The sequence below is a fragment of the Salvia hispanica genome, chromosome 1 (assembly GCF_029641045.1).
Source record: "Salvia hispanica isolate PSC_SH4W2 chromosome 1, Shi_PSC_v1, whole genome shotgun sequence".
Lineage (NCBI taxonomy): Eukaryota > Viridiplantae > Streptophyta > Magnoliopsida > Lamiales > Lamiaceae > Salvia > Salvia hispanica.
Window position 1 is genome coordinate 64,928,413 of NC_142692.1, and position 23,288 is coordinate 64,951,700.

Sequence of the window (23,288 nt, forward strand, 5' to 3'; positions counted from 1 at the left end):
GTACACAAAAATTGGGCCTGATTCTGTGGTAGGGCATTGCCCAACTTTGTATGAAAGTGGGCCAAGTATTTATCATAGAATTATATCTGGGCCTTTGACTCGATTTTTAAAAATAGATTTGACTTTCAAAAAGTCAATCAATCTTGATTTTTGGGTGAATCATATAAATTTCGAGGGAGCACAGTTTAGGTACCAAAATGCGTAGTGCATTGTTTTCTCTTTTTCGTAATTACTTTTTTTATGAAATGACTTCTGGTAGTTGCACCAAAATCACAACCAACAAATCAATTCAAGAAATAAAATGAACCAACATATCAATTCAAGAATCAAACTAGTCCATGCATCAACTATTGATATTTTCAGTTTTCACTTGATGTGTATATATGTATGAAACAACAAACGACATATAAAATGAAGCAAAATCCTTCAAGAATGAAGATCACCATTTCAGCCTATTCTCAGAATCAGAACCAGACGGCACAACACAAGGATCACGAAAGTGTTTAGGAGGCCAATCAGAGAATCAAACCTTGTACAGGAGCAGGCTTGGAAGGATGCAGCTCTGCAGAATCAGAAGCTTTAGGAGACTCTGATAAATGAACCTGCGCGAAGTCATCCACCATTTTCCTTCTCTGCTCGTCCTCAACAATCCCAACTTTCTCCTTCGTCTTTTGGCCAACTTCCCCAGCAGCCTTGGTCACTTTGCTAAAAGCACCAGTTACCCATGTAGTGCCGGTAAGAACATATCTATTCTTCATAATAGCAGATCCAGCATTACTAACTGTTTGCTCAGCTGCAGCTAATGCTGATTTTGCTTTCTCAGAAACGTGCAGTTTCTCATCCACTTCCCGCACTTTATCATTCACAATGGAAGTTCCAATCGTTATCTTCTCAGTCAGCCCAATCTTTTTGTCGATTGACGAAACTTTGGCACTTGCTGTGGAGGTCAATTGGTGCTTCTCGTCAAAAGATTTTGCTTGGTTAACAGCATCTTTACCTAAGATGAAACCCTTTGCAAGCATGCTGCTCACAACATCCTCTGCCTTTTGCAATGCAGATTCAGAACCCCCTCCAGTTTTTTTGTCTGATTGCTGCTATTTGTGGGAGGTTAAAAAAGGCTTTATGTAATGTAGTTACAGAGTACACAAGTTGCAAATGCATTAGTCATTACCAGCGGTGGTGCACAAGCAGCAGGAGGAAGCTTGTAATCCGGCTCTGGATTAATTTCCACAGTCATGTCTATGATTGTTGCACCCTGATAACCAAGAAAGAAGATATAGTAACAAATAAAAGGGCATGCTTGTGGAAGAAATTGATGGATAAAAATAGCTTGTGCCGGTGTTTACTGGTTAGTCTAGATACAACATTATGGAAAGATAGAGAAAGTACAAAGGTCACAAGGGGAGAGAGAGAGAGAGAGAGAATCACCGAGAGAAGGATTGCAGTCTCTGCTCCCTGCACATCCTTGAAGGTAACAAATGCAATTTGAGATCGCTCAGTATCACTACATAAGTGTAGGCCATTTAAGTCAATGAGTATTTTTTAACACATTAGAACACCACATACATATAGGGTATGAAAGCACTAGATTAAACTAATGTAACCTTCGCATCTCGACATATTCAATATCACCAGAAAAAGAAAAGAACTCGTGAACATCACGCTCTGATGCTCCAAGAGACAGATTGCTGACCTTGACGGTTTTTATCTGGGACATAAAAAAGTAAACCATATTAGTAAATTGCTTCTAGAGAAACGCGTGATCCCAAAGTGCAGGATAGTAATACCCAAGAGCTGACCATCCATATAGCATGTGACATTGGCATTGTAATTACCTATTCTAGGTCACATTTACGTTGGGTCACAGGCAATATTTCATCAAACCAAGGATTTATATAGTTTAATGAATATTTTATCATTAATGGCTTATAAAACAGTGACTAGTTGGTCTTTTCCATTGACATGTTTGAGCAGTTCATTGTGGATTCCTATACATGAATGGTCAATCATTTAAGAAACTTTTTACCAACTCAAAGATTGTGGAGTACTTAACTCCCAATACTTTTACGATAGGAAGCTATAGTTTTATATACTCGTCATCTTCAGCTGATGACTAACAAGTAGTAATATGAAAAGGAGTATATGCATTACATCTATGAAACTGACTGAAAAGGCCAAACAGCCTTTGAGCTGTTGCCAACTTTTTTAATCTGAAGTGGTAAAATTCTGTCATGGGTCACCCTATAGAAGTACAGAGCATTCTGATGAAACACTAGTTTATATTTAAAAAAGCTACAGCATAGAAATGTAGTTCAAAACTTTGTGTGTATTCTTGCATATACATTTTTGTCCATCACCCAATGCTCTGTTCCTGCTCAAGTTTTTAAGTATCCTATACCCGTGTTACCGTGTAATATTTTTTTTCATAACTAAAATTGGTCTTACCAAAGGACACTCATGACTGATAGGTGCCATGAATGAATAATAATATAAGTCATAATGCTAATGAGAAGCAAATTTTACATTTGCGCAACCATTGGTTATCAACTTAAACCAAAATTATAATTGCTGATGATTCTCAATGGTCCATCACAGCATAAGATACAAAGAAAACTGTTAGAACATGCTTTCAGAAGAATTAGGAGAGGGTGCAGAAATACTAGAGAATACAGCAGTACTAGAGGTGTAAAAGAGTCAATCAGTCTGCACTGTGTTGATAATTTTAAGGACTTGAATCTGAACTGTCTAAAAACTTTTCAAGGTTTTGAAAGATAATCTGCTTGGTAACATCTTTCCCAATTCCCATCCCATTAATAATGCCTTGATGGTTCTGCCTTATTAACTCACATGGTAACATCTATGTTGTGCCCATCCAATGAATAATACAACCTTTGATAACACTGCCTTATCAAGTATTTTAAGTTGGACTACTTTCTTTTCATATCATGACCACTAGCTTCTAACTAGTTACTTTCTTTGGGCCCTAGGAAACCTTACACATAATTAAGTCTGCTGCTACCTTACCTGTTTTGGGAATGCAAGTTAAGAACAAATCTCCCTAACTATCATCAATTTAGTGCTGGCTGGTTTATAGTTGGCACAACAATTGTCTAAATGAATTATAAACCAATGCTGAAAGGTATGGAGGCAATACAAAAACTCCAGAATGGGCAGCAGTGTCTGAATTTAGAAAGGCAATGAATCGTAATTCAGAATCTAAATTTCTCTGCTAGGGTATCCATCCTGAAAAATATAACTGTACATTCATTTTCACCAACCCTAAAAGAGCAACATATCCCAGATTCTCACATCCAAAAAAGAGGGCTTCACTTGCCAAAATGCACATCTAATTGAGTCATTTCAGTGAAACTCAAGCAATAAGGTCAAGGAGTTTTCCGTCAAAGCATGAATCCGAAAATGACATAAAACACATTACACCAGTTCCCTAGCAGATCGAAGTTATTATCAGCAGATCCATATATCATCGTCAAATACAGCCAAATGACGACCACAATCACATCAAATGAACTCAAATTAATCTACATTACAATCGCAATCACATCAAATTGATCCAAAATACAACCACAATCGCATAAAAATGACTTCTGCTGAACACCTCATTAATATCAGCACCTGATTTACATATTACAAGTTCCTAACACATTCCACCTAAACCAGACGAACAGATCGACCGATTCTACATACAATCCAACAGAAATAACCACTTAACCACGAAATGCAAGCAACCGATCCGGATTAAAAAAAACATTAAGAGAAGAATAGCAAGACGAAGAAGCTGATGCGCGAACTTACCGACATGATGGTGCTGCGAGAGAGAGAGATGAATCGAAGTAATGAGAAGAAAAATGTGAAGTTGAGTAGAATAGGGATTTAAGCAGAGATGCCGGCGACAGCTGAATTGATGGGGGCGTTGACGGGAGCTGAATTGCAACTCAAAATTCGTTGATTCTTTTTAAAGACTGGGGCCCGCGTGTTCGAAAATCAGTAATCTTTTTAATTGCCCAAAATGTACGTATTTATGGATTTACATGCATATATGATATCTGAATGTGTTCAATAGTTAACCAACAAAATAGGTTCATAATTCAATTGATTTGATATTTGATTACCAATTAGACCAAAATATTGCAATATACATTCAATATTATCTAAATAGTACAGTAAGTCAGTAATTAAATATAATTAAAATTTAGTGGATGATATAATTTAATCAAACATGTGGTATTGCCGTACAATAATGGTATTCTAAACATTATGGAGATTTATTATTCTCTTAAAAAAATTGCATTAATTTTTTAGAGTATAGTAGAAATCAATTAGTAGTTGATTAGAATGCTATTTACTACAAAATCACATTATTATTTATCGTAATTAGGATTGATAGGATAATATGATATTTACAGTGTTTTAGATTTTGTGGGGTGTGTAGGACAAAGTTGATGCATTGAGTCACCATTTATAATGTATGTAAACTAATATTTAAAGTTTATCATGTTACAAAATGTTTATGGTGAAGTGGTTGGGGTGGTTCAAATATTGTCTGTGGTCAATAGATTAAATTTATTTGGCATAAATTATTTTTTCAAACTAAATATTTAAAATTAACAAAAACGGTTGAATCAAACTAACGATTCACAATCAAACCGGTCATTTGTTAAGTTCATATCAATTCATTTCTCTACTATTTTTATATATGAATCGGATCGAAATAAGGATCAATTTGCGAAACCGACTGATCCGATCCAATTCTGAAAACATAATTTCCCATCAAATTATAATGTAATCTCTCATTCTAAAAATTAGTAATAGGACCCTCTCATTCGCCTTTAATTTCATCTTTTTCTTATTTAATTTTTACACTACCAAATTTGATATTTTGATGTAATTGATATTTTCCATTATTAACGTTAATCGATCAGATTAATTTGGTTGTTAATCGATCGGATTAATTTGGTTTTTTGTGTGCTAGACCGTAGAAAATTATTTCCTTTTAAACCGTTAAGAGTAAATTTTTGAGAAATTAGAGTATTCTTTTGAGCTTAATTGTTACATATATGATGCTATGGCGATTTAATGACTGAACTAGAACATATGAAAAAAGTCATATGAACTGGAGGTAGAAAGAGAGCATGAAAATTGAAAACGCTGCAATGGATACCACCGGCATAGCTAAAAATTCAATCTATTGAACCAGGGAACCAGATCCTAAGCTACCAAGTAGGAATGTGGAAATTGACAGACTGTTATCTAACTCCATATTACATGTAATATTTTTTTCTTGCCTAAAAATGCCTCTTGAATGTTAATTCCTGCTGTCCATATACAACTAATCTTCATGCTTTGTGAAAAGTCATTGGATTAGTTGTTGAGGGTGCTAGTCATTTAGATCGTGGTTAGTGGATGTACGCAGTGATGGAGCCGGTCATTTTATCCCAGAGTCCTAAGAAAATATCTCAAAACTTTTTCAGTAAAAATTCACATGAAATAACAATAAAGTTAAATGCACACTTTAATTTTGTTCACAAATATTGGAATATTCCATTTCTATGATTTTTATGATGTGGGACAAAATGCTTAAGCCAATAATATGAAAATATAGAATCAATTCTTAATATAAGCAACAATATACAATAAACAAGTGAGTTGATTTATCTAAAATAATTATAAAAATAATAAAATAGAAGTAAATAAGTAGCACGATATAGACTCAGAGGAGGCTGGCCGTGGATCAACATCTCCGATGAGGATCGAGTTGCCGCCTAGGCTGGAGCAGGCGGCAACTACAGCAACCACGAGCCGACCGCAAAGGACGCGTGGCCCTCCCAAAGATATGGAGATTTTGTTTAGTTAATTTTTGAGTTAGTTTACTTTGCATATATTTTTAGTTCATTTTTTGAGTTATTTCCTTGTGAGGTGAGCACCAATATGAGCTTCTTTTCGGATTTTCTTAATAGTTCTTTTCCGGATCATATAGAAGTCATAATAGCTTAGAGTCCTATATATATTTCTTGTTTTTATCATTGTGGCAAAAGAAAGAATATGGATTCATATTTCCTTTTCTTTCTCTTTATACGGAAGTTTGAAAATTGCAAAGCTCTAGTCATCTACTTTATGTTCCTTCCTGTGCGCTGAGGATACCTCGGCGTATCATAGCACATGTCTCATTATCTTTCAAACAAATATACTCCCTCCATCCGTAAAATAATGTCTCATTTTGCTATTTTGGAATGTAAGTGATGCAAAGTCTTATTTGTTTTTTTTTATTTTAGGTAAATACACCTATCATTCTATTATAAAAATCAATATATAAAAGTGAGGGTCTATTTTCCACTAACCTATTTTTCTAATTTTATTTCATAAAATTAAACAATTTACCGAGTCAAAATGAGACTATAAATGACGGACTAAGTTAATAAATCAGAATCGATCTACTGTATATCGAGCTCAACTAATGAAGTGATTTAATTTAGGTAATATTATTCTAGTACTCCTGTATATCATTTTGTTGGAATAATTTGTTGTCTCAATACCATCTCTTTTATTTTTCATTTTAAGTGATTATTATTTTCTAATATAGATGTTAAACTCTATTGACATATTCTTTAAAATAAATTAGAAACATTATTAATAAAACGGCATAAAATCATGAACATAATAAAAATAGAGTAATACGTATATTAAAATACAAAAATGGTTTAAACCTGGTTTTGGATCAACAAAGCTCGAGAATCAGTCTTTGTAAGGCGGAGAGGGGGATTGGAGAAAGAGAGAAAACGATTAACAATGTCGCAGATTCCCAATTTAGAGAATGCCCCCATAAATCTCACTGAGATACGGTATGGTATTCGGTTTTTCTGTTCAATGCTTCAATCAAATATCTTAGATTTTGATCAGTGATTTGTTGTGTTTGTTCTTGGAATTCAGAACACGAGCTCAAACGGAGCTGCTAAATATCCTCAGAGATGTGAGTTTTATGCACTACAGATATATTTCAATCATTGTGCAACGGCTTTTCTTTTACGGATTTGTTTTATGATATCAATTTTTCCATTTTATTCCACCTGTTTAGATAAAGGGAGATAAATGTTTGGTAATTGATCCGAAGCTTAGTGGAGCACTGTCACTGCTTGTCCAGAGCTCAGAACTAAAGGTATTTCGCGTTTGTTTGATTTTTTTTTTTTTTTGATTTTAAGAATTAGGATCTTTTTTTGCATCTCCAAAACTGTAAGCTGTCGAAGGTTATGACTTGAATCCACTTTACTCACCCAGAGGGATCAAATGGAACTACTCTGCAGTTTTGTCTTTCTGAATTTGTAATCATATAGTGTATGGTTAGAATATGGTGATTGAAAGCACTGGATGAATCCTTGAGAGTTGATAGCAATTGCGTGGTTGCTAGTTAGAACATTGTCCCAATCAAATACTCCATTAGAAAATTGATGTAGCGGTAACTATTATTACAATCAGGAAAATGGTGCTGAATTGCGGCATCTAACAGCTGAGCCAATTCAAACGGAAAGAACCAAAGTGGTCTTCCTTGTTCGAGCTCAACCCGATTTGATGAGATTCATCTGCTCCACCATTCACAACGATACCTCCAAAGGGCTTCACAGAGAATATTATCTTTACTTTGTTCCACGCAGACTGGTTTCTTGCGAAAATGTAAGCACCATTTATTAAAGCACTAAGTTTTAAGTATTATTTTTCTTATGGCACTGGCCCTTATCTATATTTGATTGTCGATAGGTACTTGCAGAGGAAAAAGTACGCGAACTATTGAACATTGGGGAGTTTTCCTTATACATGCTCCCGCTTGACGAGGATGTTATTTCATTTGAACTTGACCTTACTGAAAAAGTATGGGATTATGTCCAAAAATTTATAATTCGAAATAGCAGTCATTTCCTTCAACTATTGAATCCATGTCTTATATTACGAGTATATGCATAACAGGAGAGTTTGGTAGAAGGAGATGAAACTGCTTTTTGGAATATTGCCAAAGCCATTCACAATCTTGAGGTATTGTTGATTTAATGTTCTAAATGGTTTGTCGGTGTTGGAGAGCCTTCAAAACTTATGGGCATTACTAAGCCTCTTCAACTTTAGTTATTATCATCCTTACTGTTTGGTCACAAGAGCTTGTATCATGGGATGGTCTCACAGAACAAAATATTTAATATGAGAAATCTAAGTAATATTGTGCACAAAAACAATAGTTTTGAACACAAAAATGATCCATAAAGTAATACTTTTGAACACCAAATAATATTTTTGTGAAGGTAAGAGTATAATGTTTTCCAGTGTAAAATATAAGAAGTTCGTTATTGGTAATACTTTTAAACATAAAAGTTGTAGTGGTATTACTTTCATATTCCGTAATATTACTATTCATTGAAAAGTACTCCCTCTGTCCCATTCAAGATGCCCACCTTTCCTTTTTAGTCGTCCCACTCAAGATGTCCATTTTCTATATTTGGAAGTAAATCCCTCTCTCCTCTCACCTCATTAAAATATTCAACTACCTTTTTTTCTCTCTACTTACTCCACCTAACAATTCCTAATATCCTGTGCCACTCAAGAATGTGGACATCTTGAGTGGGACGGAGGGAGTATTACTTTGAGCTTCAGTCTTTTTGGATTATAGTTTGTGAGACTGTTTGTGTTTCTACTATCACCATAAATGTATATTTTTAACTTTGGTTAGGTGTTCTTTCCATTCTCTTTTGCTCTCCTATTTGTTTTGTGATTATATGTGAATGAAAATGCAGTTTTCTTGTGGAGTGATTCCAAATGTTAGGGCCAAAGGGAAAGGAGCTGCACGTGTTGCTGATATCTTGACTCGTATGCAAACTGAAGAACCTGTTAATACTTCAAATGTACTTTCCCTCTGTTTTTATGCCTCTTCAACAGAGTTGGTTGATCATACAAAAGTAAACTACTACTGACTTTTCTTCTAAAAAACCACAGATGGGCATTCCACTTCCAGAAATTAATACTGTTGTACTTCTGGATAGAGAGGTAAACCTTCTTTCCTCTGTTTGTTTATCCTTGTACGGGTGTACCCTCCTCCTATCTCCCAGTTTATGAACGAAAGTTAGAGTCTTGCAATTTTGCAATTCTGAGTAATTTTCTTATTCAACTGATTCAATGATGTCCAGGACATTCTTAGACTTCCTGCTAACTGTCTATTAGTTTGTACACTAAGAAACATATATTACTTGTTAAAAGGTGAGTTGCAACTTGCAAGTGAAGTTACTAATCTTGCTCCGAATAGTAACAATTCAATGCAAAGGTTTTTTTTGCAAAAAATCTTTGGGTAACTTATTATTGCCTTTACTTCATCAAGCATGGATAGTTTCAGTACCTAGGTTTTTGTCTATTATACAAGGAGAGAACAGCTTACAGCTCTCTTTCTTTCCTCTTCACTCTTCACATTTTCCGCATGCATCCATTCAGGATAGTTTGCCACATAGCTTTTCGTATTTAGCGTAAGTAGGCTTGCAAGTGATAAACAATATCTTTTCATTTATTTAGTGGAAGTAGGCTTGCATCTTATATCTTGAAGCAACTTGTTATTGACTTTTCTAAACTGTCCCCTTGTGTTTTTATCAATTAATATCAGTTTAGGTGAATTTATACAATGATACTTGATCGTGTTTTCTCAGTTCACACATATATGGGTTTTGCGATTTTGAATATGTTATTTTCTTCTTGCAGGTGGACATGATAACTCCTATGCTTACTCAATTAACATATGAGGGATTGATAGATGAGGTAATATGGCAAGTGTGAAGGAAATTAGCGACAATGTTCAGTTTTTTAGATCAAGAATAATACACTAGCCCCGGTCTTATATTAATGACCACAACTTGTTTAGCGATACCATAATTAAAGTGAGGATGTTGATGTCTATAGCTTTCATTTTGAATTTTGTAAGACCATGTAATCTGTAGCTTTCATTTTGAAAATTGCAAGTTTATGAAGAATCTTTTTGAAAACTATTTGTTCTTAAAATTTAGAAAGTTTATGACACATGATGTCATTGAGTTAACTTGTTAACCTGAATGTAGAAAGCTTTCATGCTCTATGCGTTTGCTTATCAATAGCATAGCATAGACATTTTTTCTATTTCCTTTCTGGTATTTTTTTATAAACCATCTCTAATAGGTTTGCTGCAGTTTCTTGGTGTAAAAAATGGAGCTGTGGAGCTAGATGCAGCCATTATGGGAAATCAGCAAGAAGGCAAGAAGGTGAAGGTTCCCCTGAATTCTAGGTAACCAACATTTTGTTGTTGATGAAGCTCATGTTCTTGTTATAACATAATTTATTTGGAAATGAAGAATCTCAGTTCAATTTGAAGGGAGATTTTTGGGTGCAGACCCTATCCATATGCTTTTGATTGTTTTTATGTTATTTTCTCTAACTCATGATGTCAATAGTTTAGCTGAACTTATTTCTATAAATTCTACAGTATGCATTTCTTATCCCGCTTTCCTTCTTCTAGTCAACTTCTATTCCTTTCCCACTCATTCTGTAAGACTGTAACTCATTACATTTTCCATTGACTGATATATTAGGCCTAGGTTTGATCTTCTCTTTACCTGCTCCATATTTGTGCATAACTTCACTCTACTCATTTAAAATCTGTATCCATCATGATCTTTTGTGATATGTGATAGTACTATTTTCAATAAACCTGTAAACCATCATGCTACCTTCATTGCAGTGACAAATTATTCAGAGAGACGCGGGATCTGAATTTTGAAGTTGTTGTCCAGGTTAAGCCATTTTTTTATAGCATAGGGGCTTGTGTTTTGCAATTATTGCTCTGACAGCATTCTTTCCTGTTACTAGTGGAGCTCTGCTGCTTAACTTGCAATGTTTAACATGTTTCAGGTTCTTCGTCAAAAGGCAACATCCATGAAGCAGGACTATACAGAGATTTCGACTACTGTAAGTTGCCAAAAACCCCTGTTGAGCTGGTTTTTGTCTAATTTGTTCACTTGAAGCAATTGTTAGCTTTTGTCCTAGAATTCTTATTGATAACTATTCAAGCACAAGAAATGGTTAATCTTTGTCCTAGATTTTAAATTAATATCACATCAAGCTAAGATTGACATTACCTCTAACATCAAGCCAATTTTCCCTTAATTGTTTTTTCTTGAAGGAGGCTTATGCTTATCCTATTCAGAATTAAAAATCTTTGCAAGTGTATAAATATTTACAGGTCACTGTTTCTCATGTTTATTATAGATTAAATCCTTTTTGCAAACTTTCAAGTTTTATGTAAAATAAACTCTCTTTTACCGAGATTCAATGGCATTTCCCTCTCCTTTGGTAGTTTCAAAGTGCAGTTATGTAAAATTGAATATTATAATGTATGTGAACTCACATAAGAAAATGACTGGAGAATGCATGACATGAGAAATGGAGATATGAAATCATAAATCTTTCACGAATGAATACAATTATAAGAAATGGGATATGTACCTCAAATCGCCAAGTGGCACTCGAATTACAATGATTTTTAGGTCTTTTCTGCATCAGACATCATTAGAGATTGGAGTTGAATGTAATTTGATTGTTTTTGCTTTGGGGATTCCTCATTGCTATGTAATCTCCATTTTCTTTCTTTTTTCAATAAAAAAGTTGTTTTATAAGAAAGACAAATATGGAGAGATGGGTGTGGACATACCATGACAATATGTATAATACTGACAGTGTATATGGTAATGTAGAAATTTATCACAACTTTGATCAAATTTGTAGATGTTGCCTTCCATTTTAACAAAGGACTGAGTACATTGCATGAGTTTTTACTAATTTCTGCTCTCTGTATGCAGACACAGACTGTGTCTGAGTTGAAGGACTTTGTGAAGAAGCTTAACTCATTGCCGGAAATGACTGTGAGTTTCTTTTTGACAATCCAAGATTATGTTGAAAAGTCGTTGGATGCATTTGAACTAAAAAAAGTTCTTTGTCGATTCAGAGGCACATAAATCTTGCTCAGCATTTGACAACATTTACATCAAAATCGGTATTTGCCGAGAGACTTGATATGGAACAGACACTCGTGGAGGCTCAGAGCTATGACATGTATGCTATTACCTTTAACATGTTGTGGGTGCTTTTGTTGCTTTACTAAGTACATTTCATAGATATAATCTGGAGTATCAAATAGTGTACCAACAGAGTTCAATGTCTTGGGCAGATCAAGTGAAAAATAAATCATGACAAATGTCAGTTTATCACATTTGTACATACTTACCATTCTGAATCAGCTACTTTCCACTGGTATAAATTGGCACTTTTGAAGCTCATTCCCAGTTTCCGATTGCTTACTGGCACAAAACACTAATCCAGTCAGCTATGGCCATGAGCAACTATCAGATGTTGGGCATTATTTCCTAACATTGAGTGCAATTAGTGGCCCTCTCTCATTAAGTTTTTTAAATCTAAGTCTCACTGGATCCCACCCCTATATAGTATACATATACATTATTTAGGTCCAGATGGAGAACCTTTTCTTTTATTTCAAGTGACTAGATCAGGGTAATATTATGCTCTAAGCCAGCAGACCTCTTGAGCCATTTAAATTTGTAAATCATGTAATTTATTTCAAAAACTAGAAATCAACAATATAAATGCAAGAAACGTTTCCTGTGATTAGTGTTGTTTTATATTACTAATATACTTCTATAATCTATTACGATCATTTGCTTCTTGTGGATGATTTTGGAATGAAACTTTGCTGACCCTTAGTTTTTTGCCCAACAATTCAAAGGCATCTCCACTAGTTCTTCTCCACGTCATGCGCAATTTCAAAGACCCTATATTCCAACTGATCTTACCCGCGTGCTCTCCCCATAGTGGGTCTCGGCCGAAAGGTCATATGTCTAGTTTCTCCTAATTGCAGAATTTCTACTAAAGACGCCTACTTTCAAAAGCATCTCTGCTAGTTCATCTCCACATCATGTGCAATTTCAAAGATCCTATATTCAACTGATCTTACACGCCTGCTGTCCCCATAGTGGGTCTTGGCCTGAAGTTCATATGTCTAGTTCCTCCTAATTACAGAATCTCTACTATACACGCCTACTTTCATTTATCTTTCAATTTGCAGATTTCAACTATACATGCCTACTTCCATTTCTTGTTACCTGAGGCCAATGTGCTACCAATATCTGATTAAACCAAAATAATGATCTCACTGCAGATGCTTTGATTACATTGAAGAATTGCTTTGTAAGCAGGAGCCTCTTGAGAAAGTCCTACGCCTTCTAATCTTATTTTCAATAACCAACTCAGGGTTGCCAAAAAAGCATTTTGACTATTTGAGGCAAGTGGTACATATAGAGTTTTTCATTTTATTTTAAACTTGTAAAGAAAGTAGAAATTGATCTAAAATCTTGAACTTTTGGATCAGGAGAGAGCTGCTTATAAGCTATGGTCCTGAGCATATAAATACACTGGATAGCTTGGAGAAAGCAGGGTTACTTAGGAAACAGGTTTAAATTTGGATTTTCTATCCACACACATATGACCTAGACTAATCCCTCAGTAGAATCTTAAAATGGTTTATTTTCTGTTGTGTCTTCCAGGACTCAAGAGGCAACTGGCTGACCATCAAACGTGCTTTGCAACTTCTAGTTGAGGACACAGATACCACTAAGTACTTTTCCTTCTATATGTGAAACTTCTTGCTTCCATATAAGAATGTGATGTTAAATGTTTGGTGCTGTGTAACCGCTTGTAATCCGCAAACTATGTTTGATGCCTCCTATTATGGACTCTTGCTTATTGATGGTATAGTAATTTAAGTGAGGCTTAAATACTGCTTGTTTTTTAAAATATCAGACTATCAATTTACCGTTACCCTTTAGTTTCTTATTTTTATGGTGAAGATAAGCAAACATCTTGCTATTCTGGGGCATTTGCTTACGTAGTTTCTAGCAAGCATGGCATACATTGCTCCGGGGCATGTGCAGTAGTATCTTTGACTATGTCATATACGTCTTCAATTTTCTATTTTTAGAACCATCTTATGATTCTGTTGTTTTTATTTTCTTCGTTTCCATGTATCTCTAGGACACTTGCTATGTAGTAGTTCCTAGATGGCATGGTACCTTGCTCCGTTGCATGTTTATTACCTCTGCATCTGCAACAGATGTCTTCCATTTTTTAATTTTTAACTGTTTCAAGGATCCTTTTTAAAAAATTTTCAAGTATGGATGCTGATAATGCTAAATGCTTAGCCAAGAGCAATATTGAACATAAGTGCAGTTTAGTGACTTTATTTCCTGACTCGTTCTTCTGACAGTTAACTTGTTTTTGTCAGTCCGAATGATATTTCATATGTCTTCTCTGGATACGCACCCCTCAGCATTCGACTTGTACAGCACGCAATACGATCTGGATGGTGAGCTTATATCCCAAGTTCTCCTATTTTAGAAAAACATTGGCATGTTATTATGCAGGCTATGTTTCTCTCGTTGTTGGATTTTCTCCCCCTCAGTTGAAATATGATAAGGAGTATACTAAATATGTGCTTACTATGTTCACAGGGGAATAAACAAATAGTGAATGATATGTTTTTTTATATTTACAATGTTTTTTTCTTCAGGCTTCATTTGTCTAGTTTCCCGTGGTTTCTGGTTCTTGTAATGATAAGTTGCTCAATTTACTGCCACCTAGTTCATATCAAATGGTTTTTTGAATACTTCCTATTTTTGAGTGAAGATGACATCTGATTCTAACAATATTGATTCAACTATGGAGTTATGTTGTACTCGGCACTAATTTATTTCCTGCCCAGTTTTTGTTCTTTAATAGTCTCTATGCAAAATTATCTTGTAGGCGCTCCTTAGAAGAAATACTGAAACTGCTGCCTGGTCCACAGTTGGAAACCAAGAGAGTGAGTCATCTTCTCGTATCCTCCTTGTCATCTCTCGGTTTTGCTATATCAAAAATAGCTAAAGTGATTCCTCTATACTTGTCCAGGGTGGATTTTCTAGCATCCCATCATATGATACACTACCTGGATCGCTGAACAGTTCGGAGAAGTATTCCTCAACCTCTAACTAACAACATTCTTGTTTGGCATAACTAAGTCGTTGAATAGTCAAATGGCAGAATGCAAATGCTCGATGTGCTTCTTTATAACTAACAACATTTTTTTTACCTCCTCTAGACTTTCAAATGGAAGGCGTGATCTAGTCCTTGTAGTTTTTGTTGGTGGAGTAACATTCGCTGAGATATCTGCGCTCCGTTTCCTCAGTTCCCAGGTATGCTTTCTGCAAAATAAATATGTAGAGCTTAATCATATTTAAAAGTTTAAACCTGATTTGATTCATTTCCTGCAGGAAGGAATGGCGTATGATTTGATTATAGGAATAACCAAAGTTGTCAATGGACGCACCTTGATAGAGACCTTCATAAGTGACTGGGATAAGTAGTGCGACGTGCGACGTTCGACACGCCGGAGGAGTGTCTTCCATCTCAAGACGGCTTTGTTTGTTTATACAAGTTGTAGATCTGAGCTTACATACTATGATGTGTGTGATTGATTATCTATTGAGTTCTGCATATATGCTTCTTTGCCATTCTGCTTAGGCGTTTTTTGGTGTCAAGGTTTTGGTACTATGATTACCACTAATCAATTTTACTATGATACTTGCATTGATATCGTTTTAACATAATACTAGATCTTGTAATTGTAATTTATTGGATATTAATGTCTAAAATCACAAATTTTGGACGGAATTTGGTATTTTTTACTAACTTTAAATTTGGTGTAATATTACTCCATGAATATGCCTTATACCGAATTTCCCATGAATTACTCAAATTTGTGGGAAATTAATTCATTTGAAAATGTTTTTTACTTATTTATAGATTTCTCGATGGATTATTGGTCAAACTAACTCGTTGGGCTTATATTTCGAATAACATTTGACTAAAGCTCAATCAAATACTCCCTCCGTCCCATTAAAAATGCAACGTTTACTTTTGCGCACTTGTTTTGAAAAAATTATAATAAATAACTAAAGTGGTGAAAAAATAAAGTAAGAGAGAGAATAATGTAAAGGAGAATCCCCTTTATATTATTTTCTTTTTTACTTTATTTTTTATCCATTTTAATTATTTATTATTATTTTTTCAAAACATGTGTGAAAAAGCAAACGTTTCATTTCTAATGGGACAAAGAGAGTATATTGGACCATTATAGAAATTATAAAATTTTCAACTCTCACTATAAATAACTTTTTTTTCTGTTTATTTTGGTTGATTTAATTAGTTAATATTACAAGTGAGAACCCAATAGTAGAGATTTGTAGTAGTAATTAAATTAAATTTACCGTATAAACTTACAAACTACGGAAACGGTGTTACGACTAGGGTTACGTATTTCTTTGCCATTCCTACATTTCTATTCTTCTACAACAACAATTCACAAATCCTTCTTGCCATGGCGAAGAAATCCAAAAATCCTCTTAAAAATGAGGAATCCAACGATGTTTCCGAATCCAACGATGCTTCTACTTCCTCCACCGTTTTCAAGACCTTGTTCGGCGATGTTCCCGGGCCAGACCCAGCTGCAAATTCTCTCTTCTCCGACAACAATCCCTTCCACCGGAAATTTATGAAAACACAGCCGCCAATTGAAGAATCGAAATTAGGGCTTGCAGGAAAAGAACCTATAGACGCTGAGTACGAGGCGAATTTGGAGGATTCCGATTTTTCTGAGGCGAAGAAGCCAAAGAAAAGAAAGAAAGAAAAAGCTGAGGGAGAAATTTCAGGTATTGATGGTGAAGAGGTTGAGGAGAAGAGCAAGAAGTTGAAGAGAGCCAAGCTGAAAGAGGGTGAAAAGAATGAGAACAGCAATTTGGTCTCTGAATCAGGAGAAATTGTGGAGGAGGATCATGGGGGAAATGGTGATAAAAATGAAAAGAAGAAAAGGAAGAGGAAGAGAGATGAGGTTGAGGCGGAGTATGAGGCGAAGCGATACGGTGTAAATGATGAGATTGATGAGAGTAAGGGCTTGGGTAATGTGGTGGGAGAGAAGAGGAAGAAAATGGAAAATCCAGAGGATATGATGGTGTCAAAGGAAGGTTTTGATGATGAAGGTAAGCTGTTAAGGACTATATTTGTTGGAAACTTGCCGCTGAAGTTGAAGAAGAAGGAAATAGCCAAGGAGTTTAGCAAGTTTGGTGAAGTCGAGTCTGTTAGGATTCGATCAGTTCCGATTGTTGATGTGAGCCTGCTGCCTTGGCTTTGTTATGGTTTGTTATTGGGATTGTTTTGTGTGTAAAAGTGATGGTGGTCTTCTCTTGTTTGTAGGGAAAAATGCCGAGGAAGGGTGCTGTAATCCTGAAGAAAATCAATGAGAATGGAAACAGGTTCGCTTCTAAGTTGAGCATATACTTGTATTTTGCCTGTTCATTTTTTGTATTTGAATGGTTGTAATTGTATTGCATGTGCTAATGAAGATATTTATGTTCGTAGTATGAAATAAGACTTTAAAAGAACTAGTGGTCTCCTTACCTCACCAGAAAGAAAGAAAAAGGAAACATTGAAAGTGAGCTCAAATATTTTATGTGTGGATTCTGACAGTATTAGTTCTTGATTTGGTCTTGTCTGTGTCTATCAAATCTGCCTCACATACATTTGCTATCTTAGTTGACACTGTGGAAACATTGCACTGGACTCTGGTCTCTGTTTGAGATCACCTGTTTCAATTAGTGTATCATTTATGTCCATCAATGAAGCTGAGTTTGATGGTCCTGGCACGCGTATGTGCTTTAATCTTATCTGTTTCAATGTAGTAGAAATTCTTTCAAAATGTTAGTTGACTTCTCTTACTCTACAAGAAATTACCTGCTTATGTTTATGAGGGAAGAGGTGGTATTTGGTGCAGAATCCAAGAAACAAGCATAAGTCGTCTATTGTTTTTTTTGCAGTGTCAATGCTTATGTTGTTTTTAAAACTGAGGAGTCTGCTCAAGCATCATTGGCCCATAATATGGCCGTGGTATGTTCCACCTTCACATTCTTTCTGCAAACACACTTAATTTATACGACATGGTGGGCATTGGTTGTTAATTTACTTGTGTTCAGGTTGGTGGAAATCATATACGTATTGACAGGGCATGCCCACCACGCAAGAAATTGAAGGGAGATAATCCTCTATTATACGAAAACAAAAGGACTGTTTTCTTGGGAAATCTTCCTTTTGATGTCAAGGCAAGATATTTCATCTTCAACATAGCTGCTTCTTTTGTTTTTTGTTTTCATTGTTGTAATATTGTTTGAGTTTCTGCTTTTTCCAGGATGAAGAGATCTATCAGTTATTCTCTAATATAAAAAATCTTGAAACAAGCGTTGAAGCTGTACGGGTTGTCAGGGATCCTGGGTCGAGCTTGGGGAAAGGAATTGCATATGTGTTGTTTAAAACTGTGGTAAGAACATTATATTTTAATTATTGGTGCATTTTGCTTTCCATAACTTAAATCTTACTGATAATGCATATCTTTGATTGAAGTAAACAACATATCAATTTTACTGCATCCTCGTAGTTTGTATTTTCAATCAACTGCTGGATAGGGGTAAAGTTACAAGGCAAAACATGAATAATGTATTGCAGAGTTCTTATATGTTTTGCACCATTTAGTATTTCTCAATGTATATTGGATTTTGCTTTTATTAGTAGAATTTAACGTGCCTGTCATTTATTGGCACAACAGACAGTATCTTGAGGATTCTAATTGTTTTAGTCATCATACTTAGATGCGAAACCATGGATATTCCTTTTAATTTTCAGTGAAATAATAATTTTTGTTAAGCATCACTTAAAAGGAAGTCATTAAGAATAATTTACAGCCAGTTTCTGCTATTCTCAGCCGTCTCTCTAAAAAGATAAAAACTAAGAAAATTGTACAGCGGTATTCGTATGAAAATGGATATATATGTGATTCTACATCTGCAATCAATTATGAAACTGCTCGGTGCATGTTTTGGGCCATTTTCCAACCTCTGTTTTCCTATTATCTCGCTGATTGCTTCTCTTTGTCCTTGTTGCCATATGTTTTTTCTGTATCTTCGATTTTTTTTATGTTATCTAGGTAGAGTGATTAGGGGCGAATCTTGAAATTATGCTTATTAAGAATAACAAGATACATATATCAGTACAGTTGTAATAATGGATCTCTTGTACTGTGTATCTTTATCCAGTATTTGCTCTGGATATCTTTTAGTCGTAATAAGGGTTCCAATCTCTTTCATGCAATATGATTGCACTTGATGAACTATGACATCTGTGTTAGTCTAAATCTGAGTATATATCACAAAAGAGATGATAGTCTTTCACAACTTCATCTGCTTAGTGGTTACAGAATCATCTTTTGCCTTTCCATTCCAAGAATCATGTTCTATAACTTGTATCTTGAAGTGTTGGCTCTCAACTATTTTATATGTTTTGCGCCTAATCATTAACTTGATTACATGAAGGATGCTGCCAATATGGCCCTCAAGAAACGTAACTTGTGGATTCGGAACCGTGAACTTAGGCTCAGTCATGCTAAACCGGCCGACTCTTCTTCTAAGAGGGTGAACACTTCAGAACCACAGAGCAATAGTGCTACGAAGTCCAGAAAAATGGATGGTGGTTACAAGGAGCTAGCAAAGGCAAACGTCTCTTACCAGGGCTTGCATGCAAGCAAATCCGGCGGACAGAAGAAAGTCCGTACGAAAGTAAATATCCTCTCTGCCAAATCAAAGCCTCAACCTGCGAAAGAGAAGGGTTCTGGGATGAAGAAACGGCCAGCAGTGGCTGCAAGGAAGGAAAAGGCCCTACGGGCTGCTAGTGCTTCAAAAGTAGCTGGAACGAAGCGGAAGCTAGGTAATCCAAGTCCTCAGAGTGGTGGACAAAGGAAGAAAGCGAGAACGTCCAGGTAGAGAAATATTAGAAGACAGGCCATGATATGGAAACAGAAAAAAAAATATTAGGCATACGAAGATAGATAGAACTGTGTGTTTACTGTTTACTGGATACAGTTGTATATTACTCCGGCTTTACTGCCGATTGAACAGTAGAAATATCAAAGGAATACTTGTTTTAGTAGTTATTCAAGGTATTTAATTAGTCTGTCTTTAATCCATATATGTTGAGTTTGATCAAGGAAACCTAGGTAGGTGTGTTTTGGAAAAGTGTCACGTACACAAATTTTTCACAAATATAGCTCTCTCTTATGGTCTAAAATCATCATATATACTACCTTGGCATAATATTGTCAATCATCTTTTAGCCAAATAAGTAAGTTGCAAGCGATAAAAGAGCTTTGATCAAATCCATGCTCCCACTTCTCACACTCACACTTCATTTATGTGAATATTACAAACCAAAAAAAAAAAGAAGAAATAGAAACTACACAAATGAAACATATCAACAGATGGCTAGTTTGAACATATAATTACATAGACAAAGAAGGAAAAGATTCAGATAAAATATCCTTCCAAAAAGAGCGGTTGTTTTCATCATCCACCAACAACTCTTCGTAATTTTGATTCAGCGGTGAATAGTCACAAATGCTGCTGTTGCCTACGTTGCCGGAGGAAATTTCTGAGGTGGCTGGAGTCAATCCAGGAAGACAGTATTCCGCGTTAATCACATGTTGCTGAACTTCCGGTGGCTGGAACCTGTTACAAACCGGTTTATAATCACTGGAAAACGCAACGTTGGCAATCGAAGATGGGAGATGCAAGGCAGGGTTCAGAATCCCATCCAAAGTTGCATCGATTCGGTTAGGTGAGAAAGATGGCAACGGATTCGAGTTGAGAAGTTGGATTATATTTCCGAGTAGTCTAATGTTGGCCAAGTTTTCGAGGCAACTCAACGGGAAATTGTTTAAATTTGGAGGGAAGTTTAAATCAGTTAAGAGTTGATGTGTTTGCGGATCAATGCCGTTGCACAGAAGTGTTTTCCTAAGATGAGTGTTCCAGTAATTCTTGATCTCGTTGTCGGTCCTTCCTGGAAGTCGACTTGCAATCATAGCCCACCTACAATTTTACAGATAACCAACCAAATCAATATACAGACGTGAACTCTGGTGGTATATGATATAAGACAAAATAAATATAAATTTTCATTTGTCCTACGAAATTAACCTTCCATTTCTTTAGGGGATGTTAATTTAAAATGTATCTCAATTTATTAATTTGAATTATTTTAATTCTTTATTATAATTATATAAACAATTCTCCTATCAATGTACGGCCACCATTCTTGCGGATCGGGTAGGCTTTGGATCCGACCCACCAAATCATGTCGGATCATACCTACGCCCGACCGAGCAACGTCCGAGTCTGATACTCGCAAAAGTAAAGCAATTGCATATAACTTTTATATTTTAATTTAAATAAAAGATGAAAGACAGTACTATTCTAATTGGACGAAGTATAAATTAATCTCCATTTTTTCTTGATAGATTGAATATTTTTTTTAATATATCTTATTCTTCAAATATATAATTATACAGTATTTATTATGAGTCTAATGAAGATTAAGTGATAGTCAATGCTCGTCTAATTTAGTACTCCATCCGTTCCATAGTAATAGAGACATTTCATTTTCTGCACTCGTTTTGGAAAAATGATTTTAAATAATTAAAGTTTGAGAGAGTAAATTAAGAGGGAGAATAATGTAGAGAAGAATCTTATCTGCAATATTCTCTCTTACTCTACTTTTTCTCCACTTTAACTATTTATAATTATTTTTTCAAAATGAGTGCGCAAAATGAAATGCATCTATTACTGTGGAACGGAGGAGGAGAACTCAATTGCACGCCACCATACACAATGAGTGTATTAGACGGTTTGATACTCGAAATTCAGACAATATTAATTATTTGATTTATTAAGTGAGAAAATTAAATTAGGTGAACATACTTATTTCCGAGGGTGGAATGGAGGTCGATGATGGTCTGAATTTCTTGGGGAGAGAAGTTTCCACGCTTGATGTCGGGCCGGAGATAGTTGCTCCACCGGAGTCTGCAACTCTTCCCGCACCTATTAAGCCCGGCTCTCCTCGGGAGCGACTGCCAACTGCCATGCCCATGTTTATCAATGTAATCTTTCAGCTTCTCATCTTCTTCTGGTGTCCATGGCCCTTTCTTTAACCCATCATTTCTTTCATCCTTCAACGGAGGTCTTCCCATTTCTACTTATTTGTATATGATGAGCTCAAATTAATTCTAAATCGGAAGATCAAGGGAGAAAATTTGGAGGATAAGATCATATATTATGTAGTACTGTTATTTAATTTGGATGTGCTAGATATGGATAATGGAGGGTTGAGATAATAGTTTCTACCATATTATATATAGAGACTCAACAACCCACTCCATGCATTTTACTTTATTTAATTTTATGTACTTAGAGTATCTATTTTATGCGTTTATCTAATTATATTTGGGGAGATATAATACCTATAAATTTTATAGAAATTCGATCAAATTCCTGTCAACTTCATAAAATTTGAAAATGAAATATAATTCAAAGAAATTTTATTTTTGTCTATTGTCTTATCCGTATACAAAATATATTTTTTTGGTGATGCTCAAACCGTAATCGTTTCATCACTTAAATATGATGAGACAATTGTGGAAAAATGACGCCGGTTTCATTATATTTTTATAACAAAACGACGTTGTTTTGAGTGTTAATTAAAACAATGCCAATTTATCCGAAATGGCATTTTATCGCCATATCATATTCTACAACAGTTTCAATTTTAATCATGATGGCACAATTGTGAAAAATTATTATATTTCAAATTTCAAAAATTATGAAATTAATCCAAAGTCAATGCGGATTATTATTTAAATGACAATTATTTTAGTAAAATATTACTCTTTCTGTTCTACTAAAACTGTTCTACTAAAAGTGACATATTTTTTTGTTTGGATTATTCTATTAAAAGTGACATATTTCTTGAAATGGAAATAATATGGGCATCTTTTTTTACTTTCTCTCTTTTTATTTAATTTATAAATAATAGTTACATAAAATACGTGTAGAAATTAAATGTTTCATATTTAGTGGAATGGTGGGAATATTGAAAAGGAAAATAATTATTAAGTGAAAGCAAGCAGTGGATAAGAGATTCATTTAAATCGATTTATGGTTTGCCAATGTGTTTTCAAAAGTAATTTTATAGGACTTTGACTGTTGTGCTCATAATTATGCTATTGCTTCCAAAGTAAAATGATTTAA

The 23,288-nt window shown here is 35.0% G+C and overlaps 4 protein-coding genes across 6 annotated transcripts; 2 read left to right on the forward strand and 2 right to left on the reverse strand.

Moving 5' to 3' along the window:
* Positions 1–318: 318 nt before the first annotated feature.
* LOC125218475 (binding partner of ACD11 1-like) lies at positions 319–3,971 on the reverse strand. Of its 3 annotated transcripts, XM_048120147.2 has the most exons (5): positions 3,814–3,971; positions 1,605–1,708; positions 1,429–1,504; positions 1,172–1,255; positions 319–1,094 (listed from the first exon to the last, which is right to left on the reverse strand). In XM_048120147.2, exons 1-5 carry the CDS (start codon positions 3,817–3,819, stop codon positions 516–518), a joined length of 849 nt encoding a protein of 282 aa, XP_047976104.1. In that variant the 5' UTR covers positions 3,820–3,971; the 3' UTR covers positions 319–515. The 3 variants fall into 3 exon arrangements, with proteins under 3 accessions (XP_047976104.1, XP_047976105.2, XP_047976103.2); XM_048120148.2 differs by lacking the exon at positions 3,814–3,971 and having other exon boundaries at positions 319–1,091; positions 1,605–1,747; XM_048120146.2 differs by lacking the exon at positions 3,814–3,971 and having other exon boundaries at positions 1,605–1,747.
* A 2,739-nt stretch (positions 3,972–6,710) lies between these two features.
* ATVPS33 (Sec1/munc18-like (SM) proteins superfamily) lies at positions 6,711–15,703 on the forward strand. The gene is made up of 22 exons (XM_048120181.2): positions 6,711–6,857; positions 6,946–6,985; positions 7,091–7,171; positions 7,489–7,683; positions 7,768–7,878; positions 7,975–8,040; positions 8,790–8,897; positions 8,989–9,039; positions 9,739–9,795; positions 10,200–10,294; positions 10,748–10,799; positions 10,918–10,974; positions 11,865–11,927; positions 12,011–12,117; positions 13,238–13,360; positions 13,448–13,529; positions 13,623–13,693; positions 14,360–14,440; positions 14,878–14,935; positions 15,022–15,083; positions 15,212–15,305; positions 15,384–15,703. Exons 1-22 carry the CDS (start codon positions 6,805–6,807, stop codon positions 15,474–15,476), a joined length of 1,800 nt encoding a protein of 599 aa, XP_047976138.1. The 5' UTR covers positions 6,711–6,804; the 3' UTR covers positions 15,477–15,703.
* Positions 15,704–16,418: 715 nt separating this feature from the next.
* Positions 16,419–20,143, forward strand: LOC125222428 (uncharacterized). The gene is made up of 6 exons (XM_048125029.2): positions 16,419–17,275; positions 17,362–17,420; positions 17,982–18,051; positions 18,138–18,263; positions 18,350–18,478; positions 19,527–20,143. Exons 1-6 carry the CDS (start codon positions 16,490–16,492, stop codon positions 19,971–19,973), a joined length of 1,617 nt encoding a protein of 538 aa, XP_047980986.1. The 5' UTR covers positions 16,419–16,489; the 3' UTR covers positions 19,974–20,143.
* A 212-nt stretch (positions 20,144–20,355) lies between these two features.
* Positions 20,356–22,349, reverse strand: LOC125218419 (transcription factor MYB53-like). Its single transcript, XM_089069943.1, has 2 exons — positions 21,963–22,349; positions 20,356–21,074 (listed from the first exon to the last, which is right to left on the reverse strand). Exons 1-2 carry the CDS (start codon positions 22,229–22,231, stop codon positions 20,489–20,491), a joined length of 855 nt encoding a protein of 284 aa, XP_088926069.1. The 5' UTR covers positions 22,232–22,349; the 3' UTR covers positions 20,356–20,488.
* Positions 22,350–23,288: the final 939 nt, after the last annotated feature.